Source organism: Mus musculus, chromosome 2 (assembly GCF_000001635.26).
Source record: "Mus musculus strain C57BL/6J chromosome 2, GRCm38.p6 C57BL/6J".
Lineage (NCBI taxonomy): Eukaryota > Metazoa > Chordata > Mammalia > Rodentia > Muridae > Mus > Mus musculus.
Window position 1 is genome coordinate 69,378,176 of NC_000068.7, and position 27,920 is coordinate 69,406,095.

The 27,920-nt window shown below is 41.3% G+C and overlaps 1 protein-coding gene and 1 long non-coding RNA gene across 8 annotated transcripts; one reads left to right on the top strand and one right to left on the bottom strand.

The window, feature by feature from the left end:
* Positions 1-675: 675 nt before the first annotated feature.
* On the bottom strand, positions 676-27,607 carry Gm36393. 7 transcript variants are annotated; one of them, XR_003953849.1, is made up of 7 exons: positions 27,462-27,547; positions 18,762-18,970; positions 16,791-16,851; positions 15,264-15,361; positions 3,906-4,128; positions 2,277-2,515; positions 676-847 (listed from the first exon to the last, which is right to left on the bottom strand). It is a non-coding gene; the product is annotated as a predicted gene, 36393 (long non-coding RNA). The 7 variants fall into 7 exon arrangements; XR_003953848.1 differs by having other exon boundaries at positions 3,878-4,128; XR_003953850.1 differs by having other exon boundaries at positions 2,277-4,128; positions 18,771-18,970.
* Dhrs9 (dehydrogenase/reductase (SDR family) member 9) lies at positions 2,287-24,911 on the top strand. Its single transcript, NM_175512.2, has 5 exons — positions 2,287-2,456; positions 14,677-15,047; positions 16,108-16,366; positions 19,441-19,604; positions 23,059-24,911. The coding sequence occupies exons 2-5, from the start codon at positions 14,735-14,737 to the stop codon at positions 23,280-23,282; spliced, it is 960 nt and encodes a 319-aa protein (NP_780721.1). The 5' UTR covers positions 2,287-2,456; positions 14,677-14,734; the 3' UTR covers positions 23,283-24,911.
* Positions 27,608-27,920: the final 313 nt, after the last annotated feature.

Here is a 27,920-nt window from a genome sequence, read left to right on the forward strand (position 1 = left end):
CACGGGTACAAGAAGTCTGATAGATGCTGACTAGGGCAGCTGGGAACTGAGGTAGTTCATTGAGTTTGGAAAGAGAAGAGATGGGGATACTCTTAGGTAGCTACAGACTTAGAAGAAAAGGGAGAGTTGGGTGTTTAGTGTGCTGTCGAAGTTCACTCCTATGTAGCTACAACCAAACTAACAACATAAAATTAAATGTGGGCAAATTCCACACTCTTAAAAGACGAAATAGAAGAAAAACCAAATGTCACTTTGGTGATACACACACACACACACACACATACACACACCCCACAGGTCATTTTTGATGACAGGAAGCCTGATGTAGGGATAATTCTGAACAAAGTAGCATTTTCTTGGTTTGTTTTTTGTTTTGTTTTGTTTTTCCAGACAGGGTTTCTCTGTATAGCCCTGGCTGTCCTGGAACTCACTTTGTAGACCAGGCTGGCCTGGAACTCAGAAATCTGCCTGCCTCTGCCTCCCGAGTGCTGGGATTAAAGGCGTGCGCCACCACGCCTGCTCAAAGTATCGATTTCAAAGGTAACATTCTTTCACTTGTGAAAAACAAAGGGGGTGGAGCTTCTTCTTTCTTTCTGTCTTTCTTTCTTTCTTTCTTTTGTTTGTGTGTCTATTTGTGTTACACACACACACACACACACACACACACACACACACACACACACCACAATGCACATGTGGTCAGAGGACAACTTTCAGGAACCAATTCTCTCCTTCTACCATGAGGAGATCTTGCAGATTGAAGTTGGTCTGTCACGTTTTCGAGGCGGCATCTTTTACCCTCTGATGGTGAATGATTACCGTCTCACTGGCCCTCACAGCTGACATCCTAAAGGGACAGAGCAAAACGAAGCAGAACTCAGTATGTAACTTTGAACATGGCTGCGATTTCAGCCTGGAGACAGGGCTGCTAACAAATGATTCCATTCGTGAACACCTTTGTCAATACCCAGCTGACAAGCTGAGGAAGGGGTTGTTTTAACCCCACCCCCACCTCTACCCCACATGCCTAGACACTGAACCTTTCAGTTTTATCAACAGTACTGAGAGACCACGCCAAGTAGAGGGCAAGAATTCCCAACCATAGCATGCAAATCAGGCTCGACATTTCATTTTTTTTAAGTCCATTTGGGGAATTTTTAAAAACAGAGCGGCACTGAGTGAGATTATTGAGTAGAGCTTGCAAAAGGTGTAACCTTTTCTTTGGCCTTTCCCTTCAGTCCTCCAGGACCACCCAGGTGCCTGAGGCTCTCTCCACCTCTCAGAAATAATAGCCTGCTTATAAGGAGGATTAATTACCATAGCTGTCTTCATATGGATTTCAATCCATGAGGTTTTTCTCTGAGGCCACAAGTTTGTGCCTGTACTCTGTATTGAGCGTTATTAAAGGGGGAAAGTATATTTTGCATATATCAGGTACCCCAAATATTTTTCTGGATAAACTAGTCTTTTGTCGTTGTGGAGGAACTAGGAACCACACCTACCTAATTTAAAAAGCAGTAGCCCTGTCTAGACTCCGGTAGAGGGATGGGCTCTTTCATTTGCTTGCTCTGAGGAGGAAATAGTAACTACTCTTCAAGAAGGAACAGAGCAGAGGTGGAAGCAGAAGAATACAGCTTGAAATTAGAAGTAAAACTTCAGTGCACTGTTGGCTTGCCTGTACTATCATGAGTAGGAGAGGCTGGGGGGGGGGGGGAGTTGGCAAGCTGCAGGGAAGGTGGGTGGCATCTCATCCCCCACCCCTTACAGCTTCAGCTGGCACCAAGCAATGCCAGGTCTGCTGGAAGCAGCTCTGGAAAAGGCCAGCTGGAGGTGAGGGGGCAGTCCTTTCTCGTTTTCACTTCCAGAGACATTTTCTAGATGTTTTGTCATACCTTAAAACACAAATTAGGAAAAGAAACCACAAATCATTCCCAAACCATATTTGGTCATTTATTATGTTGATCTTCTTGCTCATAAAAATTGTTTGTTTGTTTGTTTGTTTGTTTGTTTGTTTTTCAGTGAAATGATCAGTTCCTTGCACCAGGAGATTTACAAAAGATACAAAATAATTTTTTTTTAAAAAAGCTTCTTAGTTACTTGATTTCAGCCTCCTCCTTTGGTCAAGATAGCATGAGTAGTTTTCTCTAGCTAGCCACACTTAATTTATAAAAAGCACTGACGATTCCTTTGGAAACCTGTGACCTACAATCTCCCCGCCCTCCATCCACGGAGGAGAGACTTAGTCACCACTTGGTGTTGCAATAGGTGTGACTCACTGAGAGAAGTGGAAGTCTTCACACATGCAGGTCTCAGAGCTCCGCAGACCGCAGGCACCTTGAGAGGATCAGCTTGACGGAGCTGCACTTCCTTCCCCTGGACCACAGCAGGAAGGTGACAATCTGCAGCAGCGGAGCAAGTCGCCCTCAGCTTCTGCACTGCGAGTCATCTTCAGCGAGGTAACCGATGACTGTCCGATCGTTTGTCCCTTCACTCATGTCCTTGATTTTCCGTGTTCCTATAGAACAAACCAAGTTGTCTTTCAGCTGAGGTCAACTGTGCTTCTTTAACAGTTTGAGAAGGATGGGAGCAAAGTCCATCTCATACAGAAATGATCTGGGCGGCCCAGGAACTTGACTGAAACTCTCCTAGGACAGGGCTCTGTGACTATCCTGTAGCATCCTGCAGTCACAACCAAATACCTCTCTGTCTCTCTCCCTCCCTCCCTCCCTCATCACTCAATTCCTATTTGGCATCTTCTGTGGCTTTGAAGACTAATGAGAAATTGGTGACCTCAGCTTTCCAAGAGTTGTGGACATGTTAAAGAGTGCCTGGGGGTGGACCCATAACCACCAAGTGCGGACTAATCTGTTTCTCCACCTACTTTCCCAGTATTATCAGTTTCTGTAAACACATGTAGATGAACACTAAACTAGAAAAGAAAAACAATGTTGGGGATGAAGAAAAGTATTTCTAAGGAGCATGCTGGCCCAGGGTTCTGAGCTGTCAGAAAGAAAAAAAAATCCACATTTTATGATAAAGTGACTTGATATTTCAGATGCTCATGCACACACTAGGGTTTCAGCTGGTGGGGGCAATAATTCTGTAAAGCCTTGTGACACTCTTGGCCCAAAGCTAGGGTCCGGGTTTTATATATCTTAGTGTCACCTGGCACATATTAAATGCTCTGAAATACCCTTGGCTAGATGAGGCATGATGTAAGAATGGAAAGTTCTTTCATTTTTTGTGCTGGATATTTTCACATTTGAAAATGGTGTCCAAGTTTTAGACTAAACCTTTATACAAGGAAAACTTGTTACTTCATACATTGCAAGAGACAAGACCCTTGTGACAAATGTCATATTCTCAAGGGATATAATTTAAAAACACTAACATTTTCCTCTGGAGCAAAGCTAACTGTGGTTAAAAGACAGTGAGAGATTTGAGTATGCTCACTGGAGTGATACACACATATACTCAATTCTAAACTTCCTTTGGGACCATACGTTATAATAGCATTCTGCATGAAATCCCTTCCAGCTAGCAGTTAGTATTTTGTGGTCATAGATTTAAGAGTGACTCCTAATGTGCCATTACCGTCAGAAGGCACACAGACAAAACAATAAACCCAAAAGGACTTTAGGAGATTAATATTCATTCGCAAAGATGCTCTGGTAAATTGCTTTAATTTAAGAGTGTTCTCCTTAGACGTGTTTGTCCCTCTGGTGAGGCAGGACAGCCCCTGCTGGAGCTGCAGAGGAAGCACAGTTGAGAACTTCTCCCACCACCCACTGGGCGTGGAGCTGTGCCCTTCCGCAGGGACTCTGGTGAAATGTAACTAAGGAAACGTCTCTTCTTCCTGTTCTGGGAGGGAACTCACCATTCCAGGATGCCGAGTACCATCTCACCTTGGCTATGTCATCACCACGGCTAATATGCTTTTCACCAGATTCACAACAGAACAATTGCTGTTTCCTGCAAACATATTTTGTGTTGGGGTCCTTGGCTCCATCTTTTAATCCATCTTAGATTTTTTTTTCAGGTGTCCAACTTTAATCTTCCTCTTCAAGCGAGTGCATCTCCTTACCCATATGACCTCATTTGTATCACCAGACTCTCAGGTCCCATTTCCTTAGAGCAAAGTATACCAGACATCACTGAAAGGCCACATAAAGGTGTTTTGTTTTGTTTTGTTTTGCTTTGCTTTGTTTTGTTTTGTTTTGTTTTACTTCAGTAAAAAGGCAAAATATAAAGAATAAGTTCTGAGTATTAAACCATATATGCTGTTTCTAAATTAAGAAGCTCACATGTTCCAGGGTGTTCATTATTAAGAACACTTGCACTCCATAAGAAAAATCAGAAGATATTTCAGACAGACATCAACACTAAATGTTTTCTTTTTTCTTTTTCTTTCTTTCTTTTTTTTACTAAATGTTTTCTATTTGATTCATCTTGGTACAACTGTACCAAGTCTGTGGTTGATCCAGAGACTGCAACAAATTGAAGGTCAATAAAGATTTAATAAACTCCCAGTGTTTTCTGAAAGAGAATCTTCCATGGAGTTTTGTGGACAGAAAATAAGCTGAGCTGGGAGGAACCATTTAGAAAGAACTCTACCATCTAAGAAAGACTTTGAACATTACGGTTTATTTTTGTCTTGTCGCCTGTTTTCTACCAGTGGAGGGAGGCAACTAATAGAACTAAAATCAACAGGGTTTATTTTAAGTGTCCACTAAGAAACCTAGGAAGAGAACCCAGAAAGGGGAAGTGGAGCTCACTGCGGAGCATAGCGTTTTCTGACAGCTCTGACTTCTACCTGACAAATGAAGGCGAGATTCAGCCTCCTTTCATGGCTCCCTCCGAATCTCTGTTGTATGACAGAGTACTTCTGATAAAATGTTTTCATCCCTCCTAGCAACCGATGACACTGTGAAATATGATGGTTGTGTATGCTCAACCCAGGGAGTGGCACTATTTGGAGGTGTGGCCTTGTTGGAATAGGTGTGTCACTGTGGGTATAGGGTTTATGTAATACATTAGTCCTATCTGCCTGGAAGTCAGTCTTCTACTAGCAGCCTTCAGATGAAGATGTTGAACCCTCAGCTCCTCCTGCACCATGCCTGCCTGGATGCTACCATGCTCCCACCTTGATGATAATGGACTGAATCTCTGAACCTATAAGCCAGCCCCAATTAAACGTTGTCCTTATATGACTTGCCTTGGTCGTGGTGTCTGTTCACAGCAGTAAAACCCTAACTAAAACAGATGTGATCTTCTCCACATTGCTCTTCCATGTTCTTTTTCACAGTTTAAGCTGCCCAGGGAAAAGTCAGTTCTAAACACCGTGTAGCAAATATTCTAATTTGTGATATTTGACCCAGTTCCCCAAATACCATGATGATTAAATGAGATGCGTATTGTGAGATTTCTGGGATATGATCCTGAACTTTTTCATGACCTAAATTGGAAGTGAGAACACTACGTTCCTGTCCTGGTCACTCTCTCCCTTTGTCTTAGAGTTCAGAGATCTCAGAAATGGGTCCAGGGGTCATCATAACTTCCTCTCTTCCTTCTGCCCTGCCTATTGCTCTTCCATCGAAGGCCAAGCATCACACACAACACCGAGATGGTAGAGAAGTAGGCACAGAGCCTAGATGCCAGAGCCCAGTGAGAAGGCAGGCAGCACGGGTGGGATCAGAGGGGTCTGTCCCAGAGTCACCCAAAATCATAGCTCGTACCTTGGACCAATTAGCCTGCATTTCTGAATTCGTTTCTTCTAGAAAGATGTTTGTTTGTTTGTTTGTTTGTTTGTTTACTTGGGGTGTTTGAAACAGGAGCACATTGTGTTCTCCAGGCTGGTCTCTCTCTCTTTCCTATCTTTATCTCCAAGTGCTGAGATTGCAGACTTGAGTTACCACACCCAGAAGAAGAAGGAAATAATTTTATCAGGAAGTTTCAGATAAATATCTACAGGTCCAGGCAACCGCCTAGAACAGGGTTTCTTATGCTTCTCACACTTGTCCAAGAAACACAGACTTATATAGTCCCAACTATATAGATCTATAGAACAGGCATACAAAGCAAACATTTACTGACAAGTCATAAAGAAATTTATTTTGAAACAATTCTCTTGGATACACATAATTTTATCAAGTATTGACAATGAAAACAAATTTGCATACTGATGAAAGATGTGCTTGGTTATTTAAAAATAAAGAGCTAAACCTTAGCTAAATATTTGATACTACAGGCTACATCATCTTCAACATTTTTCCGAGTTGACTGACATTTTGATTGTTAATACTGAGAATATCACTGGCATGAATATATGGGGCAAAATGGCAGAAATTTGCTTAAGGCAATTTCAAAATTGTTGAAAATTTTCTCCTAATTCTAAGCCTGAAATTCATTTGATGATTTTTTTAAATGAAGCTCAACAACTCAAACAGCAGGTTTTTTTTTTTAATTAAGGATTTGCTTATTTTATTTTTATGTGTATAAGTGTTTTCCCTGAATGTATACATAAACTTCTTTGGAAGACAGAAGGTGCCAGATCATCTGGAAGGAGAGGACCACTATGTGGGTGCTGGGAACCAACCCCATGTGCTCTACAGGAGTGGCAAGAGCTCCTAACCACTGAGCCTTCTCTCTGTCCCCTCCAAAAGTAACTTTTATAATCAAATGCTCCATCACAATCCAATCCAAAGACATCCCAGTGTGGTACTTCCATGAGGAAGAATAACTAAGAAAATATTAAGCCCTTCCTTCCCGTAATTTATTACATTCTAAAAAGAAAAAAAAATTCCTATCCTACATATGCTGAAAATATTTCACATACAAGATCTTCACATACAAGAGTCACCACTATGAGCCAAGGTGGTCTAGGCAAAGTGTGTGTGCTGTGTGCTCAGAACCTTGGCTAACGGGGAAACCATTCAACACAAGAAGGACAAGTCCTACCCAAACCTTGGATCCATTATCTTTGGTTTTGAAATAATTTTTAATTATTGTTCATTCAATAACCTCTCACTGTTGCTTTTTTTTTAATCCCACATTCAGCTACCTGACCCTATAGCCACAGTTCAAAAGGCTGTGGCATCCAGTCAACCACAGCTGCTGTTCACATTGGCACCTGACTTTATGAACCGGAAATCTGAGGACTATGGGGTTCCTGGGAGCATTTGCAGAATCCTAGAGGCTCGATTTTCTACCAAGTGCGAGCTGTCATAGCCCCAGCTCAGCCAGGATCCAGGCCTTAGTAGCACTCAATGCTGTGCTTGCCAATGTGGTCATTTCTAAATCCATAAATGTCATTATATATAACTCGGTTTGTTGGATACCTTCTATCCTCATAATAAGAAAAGTAGATATTTTTTACATTACAAAAGTTAGTGCTTGCCAAAACAGGATATGAGCAGTTTTTTAAGCAGCAAAACCTCTCTGTTAGTGTCATTAACGAATATAACCGCCCATCAAGGAAACATCACTACAACAGTAATGACTGAGTTTCCAAACAAGTGGTCCTGGGTACAGTGACATTCTGGACCCTCAAGAAAGGAATCTCTATGACAGCAGTTCTCAAGGAGGAGCAATTTTGTCCCCTAAGGGACACTTAGCACTGTCTGGTGACATCGTTATCAGAAGTGTTACTGACATGTCATGTGTAGAAGTCAAGGATCCTGCTGAGCATGCCATACACTAGCCAGACTTCACCTTATTAATTATGGAATTCAAAATATCAAAAGGGCTGTAATTGGAAAGCCTTTGCTTACATCCAAGAAATAGACAGAGCAGCCCTTTCAGCAGGGAAGGTGCAACATATTAAGCCATGTTGTTTCGATAGGTGCTCTCTAATGAAAACATCCTAGCCCTGAGCTGCCACTGGGCAAGGCTCAGAGAGGATGCATAAAGTACTCTGAGTTTTCTGAGGGATGTACTCCCCAAAACAGCTTTAGTGCTTGGAGCCAAGGAATGGGCACTCTTTAGCAAACAGGTTGGTGTGAGATAAATTGAAACACACAGCTGATAAACAACTAAAGCAACCGAGGTCAAAGGCCTACTGATAAGTCACCTGGCACCCGGGAACTGCAGAGATGTGACCACAGTTCATGGAAGAGTGGTTGGGGCAGTTGTGCTAGCTGTGGTTATTCATTTACTTCTCAGGTGAGCTGACTGGCTGTCCCTTTCTCTATGCAGGTCATGCAGGTCATGGCCCTGAAAGCCCTGACCTGGGATTGTTGTTCTACTAGGGGTCAAAGATCCATGTTGGTTTGCAGCTGGCCTAGTCCAGTGACCTAGAAGAATACAGAATGCAGAGACTAAAAGAAAGACTAACATTTACAGACAATAGTAAAGGTGGGCCTCACAAATCAATGATACTCAAGGTCAGGGTTACATGTCCTTTGGGACACCAGTCTTGGAGATGACCGTCAGCCCTGAGGGGTGCTCAATGACAGTATAGAGGGTGCATCCTGAATGACTAAAAAGTCCCTCTCTGTTCCTTATCACCAGGGAAAACTGTTTGTTTAGAGAGGAGGTTACATGGGAAGTGGAAAAGATGAGGCAGAGAGAGAGAGAACTGAGAGAGGGGGGGAGGGAGGGAGGGAGAGAGAGAGAGAGAGAGAGAGAGAGAGAGAGCTGCTTAGCTTTGAGTTTTTTGTTTCCTCCAGTGGTTGTAAGGACAGGATTTTCTAGAGGGCAGAAGACAGGCAGCCCAGGTCACTACAAAACTCTGTCATTATGTTTTGTCTGTAGAGCCCAAAGCCGTTCCAATAAAGTCCTTGGGGTGGGAGGTTTCATTTTTCTTTCCCCAATTTTTACTTTGTATTTTTTTGAGATACAGTCATTCACATAGGGGGTCCTGACTCCAGGACCCTCTCACACGTGGTGACTCTACAGCCCTCTTACGCACGGGCTTCCGAACCTGCGGATTGCTAATGTATAAAATGGCACAGTTCAAGCATATGACCTGTGTGGCACCTTTGGGCGTACATTAAATTGCTTCTAGATCATTTGTAATGCCTAGTATGAATGCTGTATACATAGTAACACTGTTGTTCAGGAGAGAAGAACAATGAAAAGGTCTGTGTGTGGTCAGTGGAGATTCAGTTTACAAAACTACTCAAACCTGCAGTCGGTTGAATCTGTGGGCATGATTTCACACTTAAAAAAAGTCAAAAGAATGGTATGATCTAGAGGCTCTAAACATTAGCATCTTACCACATTTTACTCTCATTCTTTTTTATATATACATATGAGTTTTTGTTTATATATACATATATTATTTTCTAAACTTGCATTTTGTTGTGTATTGAATTTTTGATCATTTGTTACCGTTTGGTTTGTTTTTGAGACAGAATCTTACTATGTAGCCTTGGCTGGCCTGGAATTCGCTATGTACACCAGGCTGGCCTCAAACTCACATAGAGCTGCCTGTGTCTGACTCCTGAGTGTTGACATTAAAGACCTGTACCCCGATGCCCAGCTTGGATGGTTTGAAAGCAAGTTAAAGATATCATGCCCCATAATCTTTAAATACTTCAATATAAATTATCAAAAAAGTATCATTTTCCACCATATAATTTTCAAAGTAAAATTTATCAAGTTTACAGATTTTTTCCCCCAAATTTCACTAGCTTATGTAATAATGTTATTTTTGAGACAAGGAAACATGTTTGCTGTTTACATGTCTGTGGTCATGTGTTGCATTTCGTTGTCTTGTCTCTTTAGCACCTTTGGCCCTTTTTTTTCCTTTATGACTGGTGTTTTTGAAGAGCATGGGGCACACATTCTGTAGAACTGGAAGTAGTTTTTCACGCATGATTAGCTGGAGCTGAGCATCGCTCACTGCTCAGTCCTTTCCAGTGTGTCTATCAGGAAGCACATGATGTTGGTTTCCTCCGTGACTAAGAATACCAATTTCTAGCATTTTTTTTAAAGTTATCTCTCAGATTTCTTCACTGTGAAATCACTATTATTCTCTTTTTTAATTAATAATTATCTTTGTGGGACAATCTTTGTGATTTTATACTGTCATCCTAGCATCCACTGATAATTCTTGACTGAAACAATTGTTACTATGTCACTGCTAATACTGATTTCCTAACTGCATCCTTCTTTGACACTTGTTAGTTGGCATGGCTTCCCTTTCCTTATATAGACCCTTATTGACGCTAACCAAAATGACTATGTTCATATGATAGTCAACAACCTACAGATCCATTATGACATGATTTGCTTTGATGCTCAAATTGTGTCGTACTTAGTGAGTAAGACCCTTCCAACTGGCTGTTATGCATTCTTTAGCCGCGTTTTTCTTTGTATCATAAGACACTTCATGATCATTTTATATTCCCCCAGACAAATTTTATCCTTATATTAACTACTCCAATGACTATAAGATTGAAAAAAATGGGCTCTGGTTCCTTGGTCTATTCATCATTCTTAGGTTTTCCTTATACTTTATCAGGTAGGTACAAGTAGTTGTTCATATATTTATATATCTATTTACAGATATTCCAAACCATTAGTTGACGGTCTTCTCTCTCTCCCTCATTCAGTTACACAGGGTCCAGGCCAGTATCCCCTCCCCTTGAGTCTTTTCAGCTCTTCTCTTTGATCGTGTGAAACCTGACATCTGTCAGCCATATGTAGTTACTCATTTCCTTGGTCACATAATTTGAGGTTTGAGGATTGTCTGTTGTCTAGTTATGGTGAAGACATGGACTTTGTGTGCTTTCACGTGTTCTTGTTGAAATACATGTATTTAGGGCTAAAGTATTCTAGGAAATTTTGATTTACATGGCTGTCATACCCACTGTCTAAAACGAGTAAATACTTTTCAATGCATGAATTAAAATACATAGACTTTTAAAGGAAGCCTGATGAGATGACATACACCAAAGATATTTAAAACATTGTCTTTCACTAGCATGTTAATGATACCACAATAGCAAGAATGATAAATATGTCTCTAATCCCCCTCATTCAGGAGGCAGAGACAGACAGATTTCTGTGAGCTCAAAGCCAGCCTGGCCTGTTTAGAAAGTTTCAGCAGCCAGGGCTACATAATGGGATCCTGTCTCAACAAAAGAGAAGGGGACACACACCATATTTTATAATAGCAACAACAATATAACATAAAAATACTGTGACTGTAATTGATAACAATCTTGGGTACCACAAATACTCCAGAAGTGTGTTACTGGTGTCATAACTGAAAGATGTGTTAAATTTCAGTAACAAATTAGAAAAGTAACTAGATTATCTTCCCTAAGTGGATCATTCCTTCAATTCTATATATAGAATTCCCCAAGTTGTATAGAAACCCTAAGGGGTTTTCATTGACATAAAAACCCTCCGTCCTTCCTAATTCAAGACTCTTGTGTCTGGTAACTCACATCATCACAGGAATAGCACCCACCTTCCCAATCCCCCTGAAAAATATCTATATAAACACACATACACACACACACACACACACACACACACACACACACACACACACGAGAGTGCACACACATGCAGAGAGAGAGAGAGAGAGAGAGAGAGAGAGAGAGAGAGAGAGAGAGAGAGAGAGAGAGAGGAGGGCACACGGGGAGATGATGAAAGGAACAAGTACTTCATATATCAGAGGTTGTTTTGGTCTGAGGGCTCTCAGCCTAGCCTCTCCGCAGCCTTGGCAAGGTACTAGGTTGACTCTATGAGTTTAGCTCGGACACTGCTCAGGCCACCTACCAGAGAGTTCAGGGTTTCCAGTTCTCTCACATGGGAAGGCATGGTGCTTCAGGAATCAATGACCTTGGCCATTCACCTTCTATCTTTGAACCTATTTTATCTTCTATAACTGGAAAATAATATGCTCTCCAGGGGGCTAGACAGAAACCACATGAGAGTTTATGTAAATGTCTAGGGAGAGGCCGTTTCCAAGGTGGGCAGCATTCTCACAATTACTCCTCTCAGTCTGCCCCCACAAAATTGACCGTCGGACAAGTTACAGTCTCTGTTGTAGGGACACTACAATCCACAAGTGTTTTGCTTTTTTCAAATAATTTCTTAGGAACTTTGATTTACAATGAAATTAGACATCTCGACATTTGATAACTCTCAAGGCCAGACTTAAACAAAACACTATAACGAATTGGATTTGCAAATATGAAATGTCATTAAAATCTCTAAATATGTAATTTCATGAGTGCTTTTTGCTTCTCCTCGTAATTAGACATTTTATATTACTGTGTATTGGAGGAGCAGAAACCCTGCTGCCTGGACATTTATAGGCAACAAATCAATTCCTACACACACACAAAAAAAAAGTTTGTGGAAACTAAACCAAATTATTAAGTAATTTAGAATCCTGTTTTCAAATACACGTATAACTGTATCACAAGTCAGCTGCATCTCTAGGCTTCCCATAGTTTAATATTTTTTGCTAGTTTATATCTCTCAGTAGATTTTTTAATCTCTTTCTTCACAAGTCTTTTAGGGGAAAAAAAGATTAAAAAATAGGACTCATTTTTTCCTTAAGAAATAAAGATGATACACTGAATTATTTTTATCTTAAATATACTATTAGCTATATAATCATAGAAATCAAGTATAAGAACATATTTGAAATCCTATGTATACATTTGTTTATAGACACATTTGTTTAACAAAATCTTGGGTCAAATGTAATAGCCATTACTTTTTAAGACAGGGTTAAAGAGAGGAAAAATAAAGAAAAGAAAAGAAAAGAAAAGAAAAGAAAAGAAAAGAAAAGAAAAGAAAAGAAAAGAAAAGAAAAGAAAGGAAAGGAAAGGAAAGGAAAGGAAAGGAAAGGAAAGGAAAGAAAAGAAAAGAAAAGAAAAGAAAAGAAAAGAAAAGAAAAGAAAAGAAAAGAAAAGAAAAGAAAAGGTTTCTTAGTATCCGTAAATATACATGATTCTGGAAGCATCCACAGGTCTGCACTTTGGTCTGTGTCTATTGCTCTTCTTGTGTGAAGTATTCAGATTCTACAGGAGAGTGGATCAAGGACAAAGACACTGTTTGGGAGCTAGAGAGGTGGCCCAGCTGTTAGGAGTGTGTACTGTTCTTACAGAGGGACCGAGTTCTGTTTCCAGCACCCACATTAGACTGTTGACAACCACCTGTAACTCCAGCTTCAGGGGATCCCATTATCTCTTCTGGCCCCTGAAGGCACCTATACTCCAGTGCACATAACACACACACACTCACTCACACACACTGCCCCCTTCAAATATACATCACTTTTAAAAATTAAAAAAAAAAATCTAAACCCAGAAGATACACTCTGCAGACATGCAGGGAACTTTCTAGGCCTCTGGGCTGTGGGGAGGAGAGCGGGCTCTTTGCAAAAGTGATGTCCTCTCTGCACCTTCTTCCCTATCCTGACTTGGGAGCAAATACATGGCTCCTGTGTGGAGAGGGAACTGACCTCTTTTCCTCCTGTTTCCTCTCACCAGAACTTGGAAGGGCTGGACCTCCATGACCTCAGACCTCAGGCAGCCTCCCCTCTGACTCTTGAGGACTTCCTCCTACTGGGTGGGGTGAAGTGCCATTTGCAGGTGCCAATACCTATGGCAAGTATGTCACGCTTAGGGAAAACAGAGACGCAGGTACTTGAGGAAGGGTACAGGAAGCCTTCCTCCTGCTTAATATTAGGTCGTCCAGGGTTACCCTCAAGTCACAGCAAAGTTAATATTCCAGTTGGCTCTCTTTGAGGTGGTTTGGTCAAAGCCTCAATTTTACGACATAAACTTGCTTCATTTTTATCCCGTTTATACGTGACTTTTTCTTCCTTTCTTTCTTACAAGAGGTTTCTGTTGAAGACCAAATTTAAAGATTTGAGATAGCAGGCATTCATTCCCCTCCCCCTCCTTGACTTCCTGGGATCTTTCACTCTGTCTCTTCTGAGAAATCATCTCCAAGCCAGGAGGAAGGGTGATTCTCATTCATTTACAATAAGAAAATAGAAGCCATATTAGTATTAGCAGCACGGATGCTCTCCTCTTATGGATTCTGAAAACAACTGGGGGTCTGGCAAGACAAAGAGACTGAGCGAGGCTCTCCAGGACAGTGGTTCTTAACCTGTGGGTCGCGACCCCATGGCAGTTGAGCAACTCTTTTACAGGGGGTGGCCTAGGGCCATCAGAAAACACAGATCTTTACATTCTGATTCAGAACAGTAGCAAAATGACAAGTATGAAGTAGCAACAAAAATAAGTTTATGGTTGGGGAGGTCACCACAACATGAGGAACTGTATTAAAGGGTCACAGCGTTAGGAAGGTTGAGAACCACTGGTCCTCTTTTCCTCTCGAATTTTACAAGTGATGGGATGTACAATTTTACTGTGAGGCTCTGTCTCTCAGATGGATGAGTTTGCGTGTGAGATTGATGTCACTACTCTAGGCAACTCTTCCAGCTCCTTTCACTCAGTGACCTGGGTCAACTTTGCTTCTACTTCATTTCTTTCCCCCGGGATTTTTATGAATTCTGATTGGCTGGTTTTGTCATTACCTTAAAGAGGCAGTGTGTGATTTAAATGGTTTGTCTTTCCAACAAGCAACCAAAAAAAAAATCATCTTAATAACTGTCTACTCAAATTCATTTAAATAACTCACATTTGCCAACATGTGATTATTCTAATTTGAATTTTCTTTCTAATATTGAACATCCAGGACATGATCTTTTATTGTACGTGAAATAAGTATCCCTGTCACACAGAGAAAAAGGAAGATGCTGTTTTGGTTGTTGGCTCTCCTGTTCCTCTGTGCTTTTCTGTGGAATTATAAAGGGCAGTTGAAGATAGCAGACATTGCTGACAAGTATGTCTTCATCACCGGATGTGACACGGGCTTTGGAAACTTAGCAGCCAGAACTTTTGATAAAAAAGGCTTCCGTGTCATTGCTGCCTGCCTGACTGAGTCAGGATCAGCTGCTTTGAAGGCCAAAACCTCAGAGAGACTCCACACCGTGCTTCTGGATGTCACTGACCCAGAGAATGTCAAGAAGACGGCCCAGTGGGTGAAGAGCCATGTAGGAGAAAAGGGTAAGAGACTAGAGAAGGGGGGCAGGGCTAGGGAGGTCCGGGGGATGAGGAATTAACTGAAGCAGAATAGCAATGTGATTTCAGATGTGAAGCACAGGTTCACATCTTGAATGGCCTATCAAGAGGATGTCTCTTAAGTTCCAGCAGCACCTTACTGGACCTCCGCAGAGCTGCTGAGTAGTTCAGTGTATGAGGGATGTGCCCAGATAGACTCACCTTGAGTCCCAGCAGGTGGATCTAGAACAGGCATAAAGGTCCTGACTTTATGTGAGCTTCAACAACAACATCACAGCAAAGGGCGTTGAGAGCCAAGCCTATAGGAGAATGGAAAATGGCATCCAGATCACCACCACCTGTTGACCTGGGACCCACATCTCATCAGATGAGTCCAGAGTGCATCCATCTTTAGTGGTCGCTAGGACAGGACCCAGTGATGTGAGGAAAATGGTCATTAGGGAGTCCAGTGGTCCAATGAGCGTTAGACATTCTCTAAAAGGAAATGCGTGTGCTTCAATAACATCTTTAGCTCTAAGACTCTGAACTTCAAACTCAACGATTTAGCAAAGCCTCCTCCAGACAAATCTTGGTGCTCACCTTTAGCAATACTATATATTTCCAGTCAAGAAACAGTCAAGTGGATGACTTTTTTATCAAAATTTAGTGAAAGGTAGATTCATATTACTTTTCTACCCATACAGAATATTTTATAAATATACTCTGGCTGCACCATCTTGCAAGGCAGAAAAGTGGACCAATTTGCTCTACATCTTAGTTGAGAGATCAAAAAGTCTTCCTCAAAAAAGCATTAAAAAAATATATGACACTTGGAACCAGGAATAGAATAGCAGTGAGCCTGAATTCCAATAAACTAACATGAATAATTTCAACATAACCACCCACTCGGCCAGCTACCACTTCCCCAAAATGCAAAGACATTTCAAAGCAGGAGTCACTATGAAGAGGAAATAGCACCATTGTATAAAGAAAGAACTGTATTTCCCTCTGAGATGCCCATAGAAATGACATTTTCTACTTTGCCTTCTTTCCCTCTCTGTTCCAGGTCTCTGGGGTCTGATCAATAATGCTGGTGTTCTTGGCGTGTTGGCTCCCACTGACTGGTTGACAGTGGACGACTACAGAGAACCCATTGAAGTTAACCTGTTTGGACTCATCAACGTGACACTGAATATGCTTCCACTGGTCAAAAAAGCTCGAGGGCGTGTTATCAATGTCTCCAGCATTGGAGGCCGGCTTGCATTTGGTGGAGGGGGCTATACTCCATCCAAATACGCAGTGGAGGGTTTCAATGACAGCCTAAGGTAAGGGGAATTAATTGACTAAGCACAATTGCTGCTATCTAATGATGGATACTTAGTATGTATGAGGTACCCTTTTGAGCACTTTAAAATATTTCCACTTGCCCAGGGTTACACAACTGATAAGTGGTAGAACTGATATTTGAACCCAAATCTATGTTGAGTCTAGCTCTTTTTGCTTTTGTATTAGTGAACGATGCCAATAGTGGGGTGAATTTACAGTCAACAGGTCAATTTGTCCAAAAGGAGAATCATTCAGGGTGTATTTCTATTGATATTCCTGGTAGGTGCTTATGGGATAGTACAAGTTTATTTAAGCCTCCAGCAGAAATGAATTAGGTCTCAATGGCTGTCTAATAATCTCCGGTTGGGTTTTGCAGTTCTATCCAGTGGGAGAGGCAGGAAGAGGATGCTAGATTCATCTTACCAAGAACCAGAATTTGTGACTCTCAGTTCAAAGCCCATACGTGCTTTTTTCAGTCAAGGTTCTGAAAAGAAATGACCACACGTTAAAATTGTGTTAAGAGAACAGAATTTACTTAAAGGACAATTTTCAAATGTGTGGGAGGTGTGAAGAGATATCCCAAGGATGGGAGTAAGGGCTGATAGCAAAGGGCTTTCCAAGGACTTCAAGATTGAGAGACAGGAAAGTAAGTTTCACCTGGAGACCCAGGGGCTGGGAGCTCCAGCGAAAGGATGAAATAACCATTGTTGACACTACATGAGGAATCACTAGTCCCATACTGTGTTCTCCCATTCCTGAGTCTAACAGACTGTGCTGCCAGATGCTAAGGTACACTTAATGCAGGTGACCTTCTGGGATAAAGCAAGCAGGAAGAGCTGGAGAAGCAAACAGAAGTTAAGTCAGCTGTATCATGTTGAGGCAAGCAAAAGAAAAGACAAAATTGATTCTGCCTTGCCTCAACTTATTCCATTAGTAATACTAAAGGCATATGTTAAAGCTTATATATAGATGCCATAGATCTAGAATTAGCTTACTAATAAAAAAGATAGATAATCCCGCTGAGGTTAGTAAAGGCTGACAACTTCCATTCTGCCTCATGATCCAGCTGTCAAGTCTGAGTCCCCTAAGAAATAAGCACAGTAAAATTCTTCCAAAACATTAACGTGATGTCGAGTAGCCTGAAGGACTTGTTGAAGGTGGAGATTTTGCTGGGTGTGGGTCTGGGATGTGGCCGGAGAGTTTGCTTTTCTACAGCGTTAGCAGACACTGCCCATGGCTGAGGGACCATCATACTTGGGAACCATACTGTCGTGGTGACCTCTCTCAGTCTCAGCCAATTTTCATTCCATTCTTCAAGAAGCAATATAATAATAAACATTCCACTCTATAAGCATCAATAACATAATAAAATGCTAGTGTTTTAAAAGTTGTCTTAACTGCAGTGCTTGTAGAATCTGCTGGGTGGCGGCTAGACACTGTCTGAAAGTAATTAACAGGAAATGTTTTATGCCTTTATGGCCCCCAGAACTGGTATTTGACGTGGAATTGTGCGTGCAGCCTAGTCCAGTGGCTGTTCCTGGATGTCTCCATACAGAGAGAAGGACTGATCCAACAGTCCAACAGAGACAGAGAGAGGACTGGGTCACTAAAGCTGTATTTGCTCAGCACGTGTATTGCTTTCATGCTGACTTTCCTTCCCTCCAAAGCTCAGCAGAGTGGCCTGCCTCCTGTCCCTGTGTCATTCTCATGAATACATAAGGAAAGAAGTCTTCTCAAATACTTCCTTGAAACTGCTCTCTCCCAGATCAGTCGACAGATGAATAAAATCTAATTAGATTGAACAATAACTTTTAAGATTTTAATGTAATATACCTTTCAAAATCTCCCAGGGTCAAGTTAATTTACATTGTCAGTAAAATATATTTCAAAATGTGTAATAGTTTTGTTGCGGGAAATCAAAATCTGAAAAGAATTGAATTACGTTTTATGGTTAAAAATAGTGCTTATTAAAAAATATCATATAGACTGGTGAGATGGCTCAGAGGTTAAGAGTATTGGCTCTTGCTCTCTCTCTCTCACTCTCTCTCTTTATATATATATATAAATATATATATGAAAATATATATATTTCATATATATATTTATATATATATGAAAAACATATAACATATATATATATATATGAAAAACATATAACATATATATATATATGAAAAACATATAACATAGTGAGGACAGGTGTGTAGCTTAGTGGCAGATCTCTGGCCTAGCACTACAAGATCTGGCTTCAAGCCTCAGTATGGGTAAGATTTCTATAAAATGAATGATTGCCTCTTTATATACTCCTAGAGGAACTATACAGTAAATTTAGAAAATAATTATTTGTGACTGGTCTGCAACACATTCTTCAGTTGACAGGAAGGAGACACCCACATCGCAAACCTGTGACTCGTAACTGTGTAAACTTGAGACCGCCTGTAGTGATGAGAAGGGAGAGCTTGCTCATCAGGGATCAGGGTGGCATGCCAGGGATCATTACACTCGAGCCTTCCTCATCCTCAGTCACGTTGCAATCCACATTACAAAACTCAGGGTAGACTTGTCCATCCAAGCCAGTCTCTCCTGCATCTCACCAACAGGCCCTTTGAACATGGAAAAGAAACGGTCTTAACCCAAACGCTTCTCCGTTTAATGAAAGCAGGTAGCTTGAGGGGGAAACGCTGAACTGGTGTGGGGCTGTTCCGAGGACCGGTCCGTCCACAGCTGTTTCTGTCCTGCCATTCATCCTCACTGGACCACCTTGAGCTCCAGGTTCTTCATCTTCAACCAGACAGGATAGGACAAGATGTTTGTTGCCAACATAGCCATTCTGTGGTTCTTTGAAAAAACTCATAAGACACAAGTTGAAGAGTAATAAACACCCTCCAGATAAGTTTGACTGAAACACAAAGAAAATTAAGGATATGAAAGACTGAGGATGTGACCACAGAATGCTTGTTGAACGTGCATGAAGCCCTAGACTGGACACACAGCTCAATGAAAGCGTGGGTTTTGTTTTGTCTTTAAATTTAAATTAAAAAAAAAAAAGATTCTTTGATTGTTCTTCTCGCAGGCGGGATATGAAAGCTTTTGGTGTGCATGTCTCATGCATTGAACCAGGGCTGTTCAAAACAGAGCTGGCAGATCCAATCAAGACAACTGAAAAAAAACTGGCCATTTGGAAACATCTGTCTCCAGATATCAAACAACAATATGGAGAGGGCTACATTGAAAAAAGTGAGTTTGGGCATAGATGCAGGGTCTTCCTCTGGGATCCCCTGTCCTGGTCAGAATGAAGGTGTCGCAAACACAGCAATGTGGATCTTTAATATGAGTATTAAGTTCAGAGTTACCTCTGGCTTCTTTGAGTGATTATGAGTGCTTACTAAAGAAACTAACAAATACCAAGTTTTATACTAAGCATTTCTGAATCATGTCATTTATACCTCAAAGGAAGTTACTGGAGTAATGAACAGAGGCTTGGCAGGGTGAAATATCCTTTCTAGGGTGCCCAGCATCTCCTGGTCGTGCCAGGGTCTGAAGCCAGCAGCCTTGCTCTCCATAGTTTTCCTCTCCATACATACTTCATCTTATAACTAAACACAAGCCACTTGTTCAGCATTGCTCACAGATCTGTGGAAGTGACAAATGATGGAGGAGAGTCAGACTGTGACCTTCATACTGGACCATAGCTGATAACAAAAGAGGAGCCAAGTAAGACTGTGAAACAGTGAGACTATACAGCACCAAGCAGACAAATCTTCTGCAGGGCAACCCAGAAAGCCAGAAGTGATGCCATGGGTGTGGGCTCTAATTGCCCAAAGGACACAGAGCAGGAAAGAGGCCCAGCCCATACCGGTTTGAATAAGGCTTTAAAATCCAGGAGTTATTTGAGTGGAGGAAGCTATCAGGCACAGGAACACATGGAAGAGGAAGAGGAAGAGAGGTAAAAATGAGTCAAAAGACTGAGGCAAGGGGAGGGATAATCAGGAGCCCACGGTGATTGGAGGGATGATTAATACCGTGAGCATTTAAAGCTCTCGTCATCCTCCTACGTGCCTCACACGCCCGCTTCAGTTATAATCCCTGGGCTTGGTGGAGCAGCTGTTATTATATTCTTCATTCTATAGAAGCAGAGACGCAGAGCAGTAACATGGCTGAAATTGCACAGCTAGATGTGAACCAGCACAACTGTGCCGTGCGTTCTTGGGCACTCGAATCCCAAAGAAGCAGTGCAGTGAACACTTTTGCAGTGAACAAAGTTCCTGGCTGAGAACTCTTCTCCAGCTCCAGTTTTTCTGGACCTGTAATGTTTACTTGACGTTCCTCAAACACAGAGTTCTTGCCTTTAGAGGTACAAGGTCCTGCCTCCCTCCATATCACACCATCCCTCCAAAATGTGGCTCTGCTTCTTCCTGAGTTACAGTAACACAGAGCACGAGGACAAGGTTCAAGATAAGCAGTTTGAACAGAGACCCAAGATTCAAGTCAGAAACATGTATGGAAGTTTTCAAAACATTAGACATTCTCAGCCATTCAGTATAATACACACACACACATACACACACGCGTGCGTGCAAAAAAAAAAGGCTCCTGATGATTTCAACTAAAATGCCTGATTGACAAACTTTCCAAAGAGTGTCTCTGTAAGCTTAGAGCCATCACCATTAAAAGCTGCATTTCTTGCACTCTGACTCTAAAGGTTTTGTGTAGGTCAAAGGAAACAGACTGAACTTAACCCTGTTAGACTTAACGCTTCAGAGACAAAGTTCCTCCTGTAAAAGAGCTTCCTATACGAGATAATGATGATGTTGAAGCTGATAAGCACCTATAGCTATATCACAAGATTCCATGCAATTTTTTTCTGTTTGGGCATATAACAATTGTACATATTTATGAGGCATAGCATAATAAGAATACCAAGTGATAAACAGACCAAGGAGGCTGGTGGATTGATTTTCCTCAAATATTTGTCATTTCTTGGGGTTGAAAACATTCAGAATTTTCTTGAGCGTTGAGCCCAAATTTATAGTGATATTAAATATTAAGTATTATATTAAATATTTCCGAGTCAGAATTTAGAGATGAGCCAGACTCACAGTCCCAATGCAGACCATAAATCTAAAGTCACCTTTCTCCATTTTCTCAGGCTGAACAATAATTTAAACTAGCCATTGACATTACTATGTTCTTTAAACAACTTCACTTAACAGCTATCACCATCACTTATTAGGTTTCCTAAACAACTATGAGCTGTCGATCTAACATGGTAGCTTTTCCTCTGAGAAGACGCAGCTCAGGTGTGTTTGAAAGCATGTGGATATTATAGGGTAGTGCTATTTTGCATGTTTCAAGGAAGCCTCACACCAGTTTCTGTTTTAGTTTACATTCTCAGCAACTACATGTACAGGATCTCTTCCCTCAGCACCACAGTCAATACTGCTCATCTTTTGTCTCATCACCCGCCACTCTAATGGTCCACTATGATGTCTTGCCATGGGTTAAATTTGAGCACTAGAGCAATTCGTGCACTGTGACTAACACATTCGCATACACACCCACTGGCCCTGTTTAATGGCCTCTTGAGAAATGTCTGTCTGGTTCCTTTTCATGTTTCAAAGATCAGATTGTTCAATTTTTTTCTATCAAGTTGTTGGAAATCCCTTTATATTTCTTTTTGGCTATTAAGCCCTTATAAATGTATGGTTTGCAAATATTTTTCCCAGTCTATGAGTTATCTCTTAGCTCTTTTAACTGCTTCCTTTGATGCACAGAAAGTTGTTAGTCGGATGCAGTCCTGTCCATCAATTCTGGCTTTTGTGGTCTATGCTTTATGGAGCATCTCCAAAACTTACTGCTTGGTCCAATTTCAGAAAGCTTTTACTCTGTGTTTTATAGTGCCAGGTTCTACTTTCAAGTCTTTTATCTGTTCTGAGTTGACTTTTCTATTCAGGATGAGATAAAGTTCCAATTTCCTTCTCCTGCCTGTGAAAGGCTAGTCTTTCTAGCACTTTTCTATTAAAGAATCCATCCCCAACCCCTTGTGAGATTATTTGACTTTCTGGTGGGATCTTAGGTCATGACGCACTTTATTTGCCCAATAACCAGAGACATTTATTTAACTTCTGGTTCAGGACAAAACTGGGAGAGATGTGAGGTGTCTAAGTTCCCTCTCCACCCTTGTATGCACACACAAGGTCATGTATATAATCGTATTTTCTATAACACAGTACTCTTCAGAATAGACTAGAATTCAAAGTCATGACTTCCTAGAGAAAAGGCCCCCATGGACACGACAGTATCCTCTCTCTACTACCTTTAGAGAAATAGTCCTCAAAGTCCTCAGACCAATAGCTTCACTTGAAAACTTGTGGAAAATGCATATGCTAAGACTTACATCATGCTTACTGGCTCAGGAATTCTGTATGTAAAACCCAGAAGTCTGGATTTCAACAAGCTTTGTAAGGCGATTCTACTGCCCTTCCAAGTTTGAGATGAGATCAGCTGGCCTAAAGAAAACATTGCAGCATCCTTTTCTGGAGAATGGAAAACCATTCCAGTGAGCCTCAATTATAATTGCAAAGTCAAAACAAAGTCCCTGTCACTAGTGTCTTCCTGTTTGCACCCTAGCCTCCCACTCTGACTCTCCTTTTCTGCCCAAGAATGAACATATTTTGTCTCTTTTTTATAGGTCTACACAGACTGAAAAGCAATACCTCCTCGGTGAACTTGGACCTCTCTCTAGTGGTAGGGTGCATGGACCACGCTCTAACAAGTCTCTTCCCCAAGACTCGGTACATTGCTGGGAAAGATGCCAAGACATTCTGGATACCTCTGTCTCACATGCCAGCAGTTTTACAAGACTTTTTATTGCTGAAACAGAAAGTAGAGCTGGCAAATCCCAAAGCTGTGTGACTCAACTAACCACAAATGCCTGCCCCCAGCTTCGAGATTGGCTGATTTCAGAGACTTGGCACCTCAATCTCATTCTTTACCAGACCCAACTCGGACTCACTTAGACCAGGTTTCCGTTTTTAAAAGAAGATAGTCCATAGTCTCTTCTTAAGTCTTCTGTGAAAATAAGGACAGAGAAGGCCTATCTCATAAGCCAGTCTTGCCAGATACTGAAGCTTTACCTGATTGGTAAGATGAAAGAGAAATGGAAAGACTTCTCCATCCAAAATAGGTGTGCTGCTACCTGCCCCTGACTGGTTCAGTAATCCAGATTGCTAAGCATTGTCGCTTATTGAAATGTTAAGTGATAAGAAGTCTTTAATAAGTGGATCCAATGGCTCTGTTATCTGGCAGAGAAGAAGACTCAATACATTCTGATAAGCTTTGATAAGAACAAGAAAGAGATAAAAGGTGTTACCACGCAGAGCACTGGTATGAACTGAGAGGCGGTTAGAAACAGGGAAGAAATAGAAGGGCAGAAAAAGACAAGGAATGAAAGGTGGGGACACGCCAATACAAGCCTCATACTCCAGAGGGACACAGAGGACACACTACTGCTGTTACCGTGAAGTCACTGCATCTGGTCCTAGCCCTAGAGGTACCTCACCAGTACCTTCATCAGTCAGCTGCATCACAGCGGAAGCACACCAGTTCTGTTGGCTACAGCTGCTCCTCATTACAAGGCCAGGTTCTTGGCTCCATCTCATGGCTTCAGACTCTGTGGCTTGCTTACTGCCCTTTGACTTTCCCGATGTCCAAAGACTACCAAGATTTGCAGAATCCCAAGGGAATTCCTTTATTGATCTTCCAATCATGCTAATCCAATCGCTCAACCTTCTAATTCTGTCTCTGTTTTGCCTCATCCTGAGATGCTTTCTATTATTCTTATCCCTTTAAGTAGCTACAATTCGCTTACTCTTTCTTCCCATCAAAAACTAAGTGTCATGCAGTCTACCATTGAGCGCAAGCTTGCCAGCTGCAGCATCTGTGTTAGCAGTGTGCCAGCTGCACTTCTGTTAAGCTCTGAGTACTTCCTTCTTAGCTGTAGCTCCGCCATCAGCCTTCCCACAGAGAAGGCTCGCTCAGCAGAACAAGGTGGCTGCTCTTCACTTGTTGGTTCGGAGATACTGTGAAGGAGCCTGCTGCATATGTAAACTGTCCAGACGAAAGAGAATCTCTTCCATTTAAACTATCTTCAAGACCCTAAACCATCTGTGGGTAGCTCAGCCTAGTACATAATGAAGAAAATTCCCAAGAAGCTGCTAAGAAAAATGTTCAAGTTTTGCCTTTCTCTACAGTATTCATCCCAGTAGTTCTCGGGGGTATAAGACACCACAGGCTCATTTATGTAGAAATGGCCAAACATTCGCAAAATGAAAAACTCTGCTACCTACAGGTGATTTCTATCGATTTTACTCTAAGCGATGGCCTCCTGAATCCTTGCCAAAGGAGACAGTTCTGTTACACTTGCCCCTAACTCTGGTTTCTTTCACCCTTCTTTTTGTCATGGAGGCTCAAATCCAGAATCTCGGGCATGGGCCCATGCTACACCACTGAGCTACACCACACCCCAGTTCAGGATTTATTTTTAAAAAGAAAAATGTAGTAGTTTCCATCTTAGTTTAGGAAGCACTGTCCTAGCCAGAGCATTGCTGCAGTCTGTAGTTTAACAATTTCCAAGCTCTCTCCTTAGGGATACCAGCCTGAGAAAGATGCAGATCCGCAGCCCCACTTGGTGCCTGGATACAGGATGTAACCTGAAACGGATCAGGCAAGGACATCACAACCTTCTGTCATTTTCTACTCAGGGCAGTCAGCACCTGCCCTAAACTGACCCTTTTCACTTCTGTTGGAGAAAATAGAGACAGATAGGATTGCACTATGGATCTGTACCCTAAACTGTGGACAATAGTCACACATAGCAAAAGGTTTACTCTCAGCCTTCAGTCTGGTTTTTTTCTTCCATGGCAGCTACAACTTGAGTATATGCCAAATCGTGGCACCTGAGTTAGAAAGCAGACAATGCATATATATATATATATATATATATATATATATATATATATATATATGTATGTATGTATGTATATATATATATATATACATACATATACAATACACATACACACACATATATATAATATGTGTGTATACACATATATATTATATACATGTGTGTATATATACATATGTATATACATATATATGTATTTACATGTGTGTGCATATATACACACACATACATGTATGTATGTATGTATGTATGTATGTGTGTATGTATGTCACAGCTGGAAAAATAATATACCTGGTGAATTAGCAGATGCTTCCTGTGACATAGTCTTACAGTTGCTATGCCTTACATGAACAGCTTCATCTAACCCTCACTACATTTCGTCAGCCAATCAGCTGTGCGTTTTAGACTTGGGGAGATAAACTCAGCCACTCCGGTAAATTTCTGTATTTTAGAGTGCTCGTCATCTTGGGCTAAGTCTCACCCAGGCAGTCTCATTCCAAAGCCCATGCTCAGAATACTGCTGTATGATAAAGAATCCAAGGCTCTCGAAGTCTTCCTAACCCTCGATTCTGATTATACAAAAGCAAAAACCATTATTAACCCACTTGACATCAGTCTTGCCAACTCAATAATGATCATAAGTACAAGTGTTATATAATTTTAAGAAACATGTAGAGATACACTCATTTTTGTTTTTGTAAATTCTATTTCTTCTCACTTAGCAGATCTTTGAAGGTTTCTAACTACATTTCTGAATTTCCTTTCCCCTTTCCTCTCTTCTTTGTCATCTTCGATCATGTTTGCTTAATGTTACTTGCTTAGGGGATTTGTTTGTGAGTGCCCTTTGTTAACCTCAACAATGACCTTCACTCTCCTCTCCTCACCCAAAGCCAAGAGTTAAAATCTTCTAGCTTTTAAGATCAAACAAAAAGAAAGACACCAAAGATTGGGGTGCCACAAATACCAAGTCTCTTATTGCTGTTTTGTTTTGCTCTTTGTTTTGAATAAAAAATATTGGCAGTCTATCGTGGTCCCTGTAGCTAGGGCTAACCTAGGCACTGGAAGAATGGAAAGATACAAGATGAGTTCAGAGCCTCTATCACTACTACACTGCAGTCAAAGAAACTGCCAGGAAATTGCTGCTGCCAGGAAAAATCTGAATGATTTGATAGGAATAACCCAGCATCTGTCTCAGGGACATTTCATGGAACACATTCATGATATCACACTCTTCTGCCCTGACACTACTGAAGAAGGGGAGGTCACTGCCTTCTAATTGCTTTGCCAACTAGCTCCAGTTCTAGAACACTTTAGGGCTCCAGCTCCTGCTTCCATCATCAGAAGGATTCCCATTCAGTTTTTCAAACAGCCACGCTCTACCCGGAGTACAGTCCATGGATTTCCTATGAATTCATTATGGCCATTACACAGAAGATATTTACTGTTCTCTTTACAAAGAAAAAAACATGATATCCAAATTCTTGCATGTATAATAATCTGAGCTAAATTCCCCATCCTTGAACTCTAAGAGGGAAAAAAAAAAAAAGGAAGAAAGGGAAAAAGAAAAGCCACATATCACACAATGAATTTTAAATACATGGGCTTCCTGTGAATTCTTTCTAGCACACTGAGAGCCATTGTAGATTAGCAATTTGCAAACCCTGAGTACTGAAATTGTATAAGACAAGATTCTTAGCTAGAGGCTCCACTTTCTCCTTTCTCTGAAACCCTTTTTTTACTTTCCACATTTAATGTGTGTGTGTGTGTGTGTGTGTGTGTGTGTGTGTGTGTGTGTGTGTGTGTTCACACGTGCACACTCGCATGCATGAGATTCAGTTTTCTCCTTCCACCCTCTGATTCCAGGAGTTCTACTGTGAACTGGGGGCTTAGCAGGAATTGCAGTTAGCCACTGAGCTATCTGGCAAGTCCCGTGTCTTGGGACTCTAAGAGGATGGTAGAGAAAGGTAAGCAGGTGTTTCTCTCATTCCTGCTCTCCAACCCCTACTGCAAGAATCTGTGTGAGAAACTCAGCTTCTCGTCATAGGCATCAATACAAACTAGCATTTTCAGGGTTCATAGATTGCTTTCAGGACAAAAGAAGAAAAAGTTTTCTGGCCAGATCTCACCTCCAAACTGGAAAAGGGTCAAGTCTGAGGAGAGCATCCGTCCATGGATCCTTTAGACACAGAGATAGGTGTCTTGGTACGGCAGGGGACAGGAGAAGACAGAACCCCAGTAAAAATACTTCTGTAAGTTCAAACCATGGGCTAACATGATAAAGACACAGAGTTTTGTTTGTGCCTCCAAAACTCACTGAGAGGGTTCAGAGCCGCACCGCAAACACACTAAAGAGTTTTGTGCAAGAGGCAGCTCCGAGTGAGTCAACAGAGTGATGTAACTGTGGTGTAACAGCCCTCCACCTCCATAAGGAAAAAACACAAGAGGTCCTGACCTTGGCCTAACTTCTTTTAGAAATGTTATCTTGTATATTTATTGGATGTGGTACTATCTGTAGAAAGGCATTTTCATACAAGTATGTACTGGACACTGAACATACTCCCCCCACACCCTCCGCTCTCTTTCTC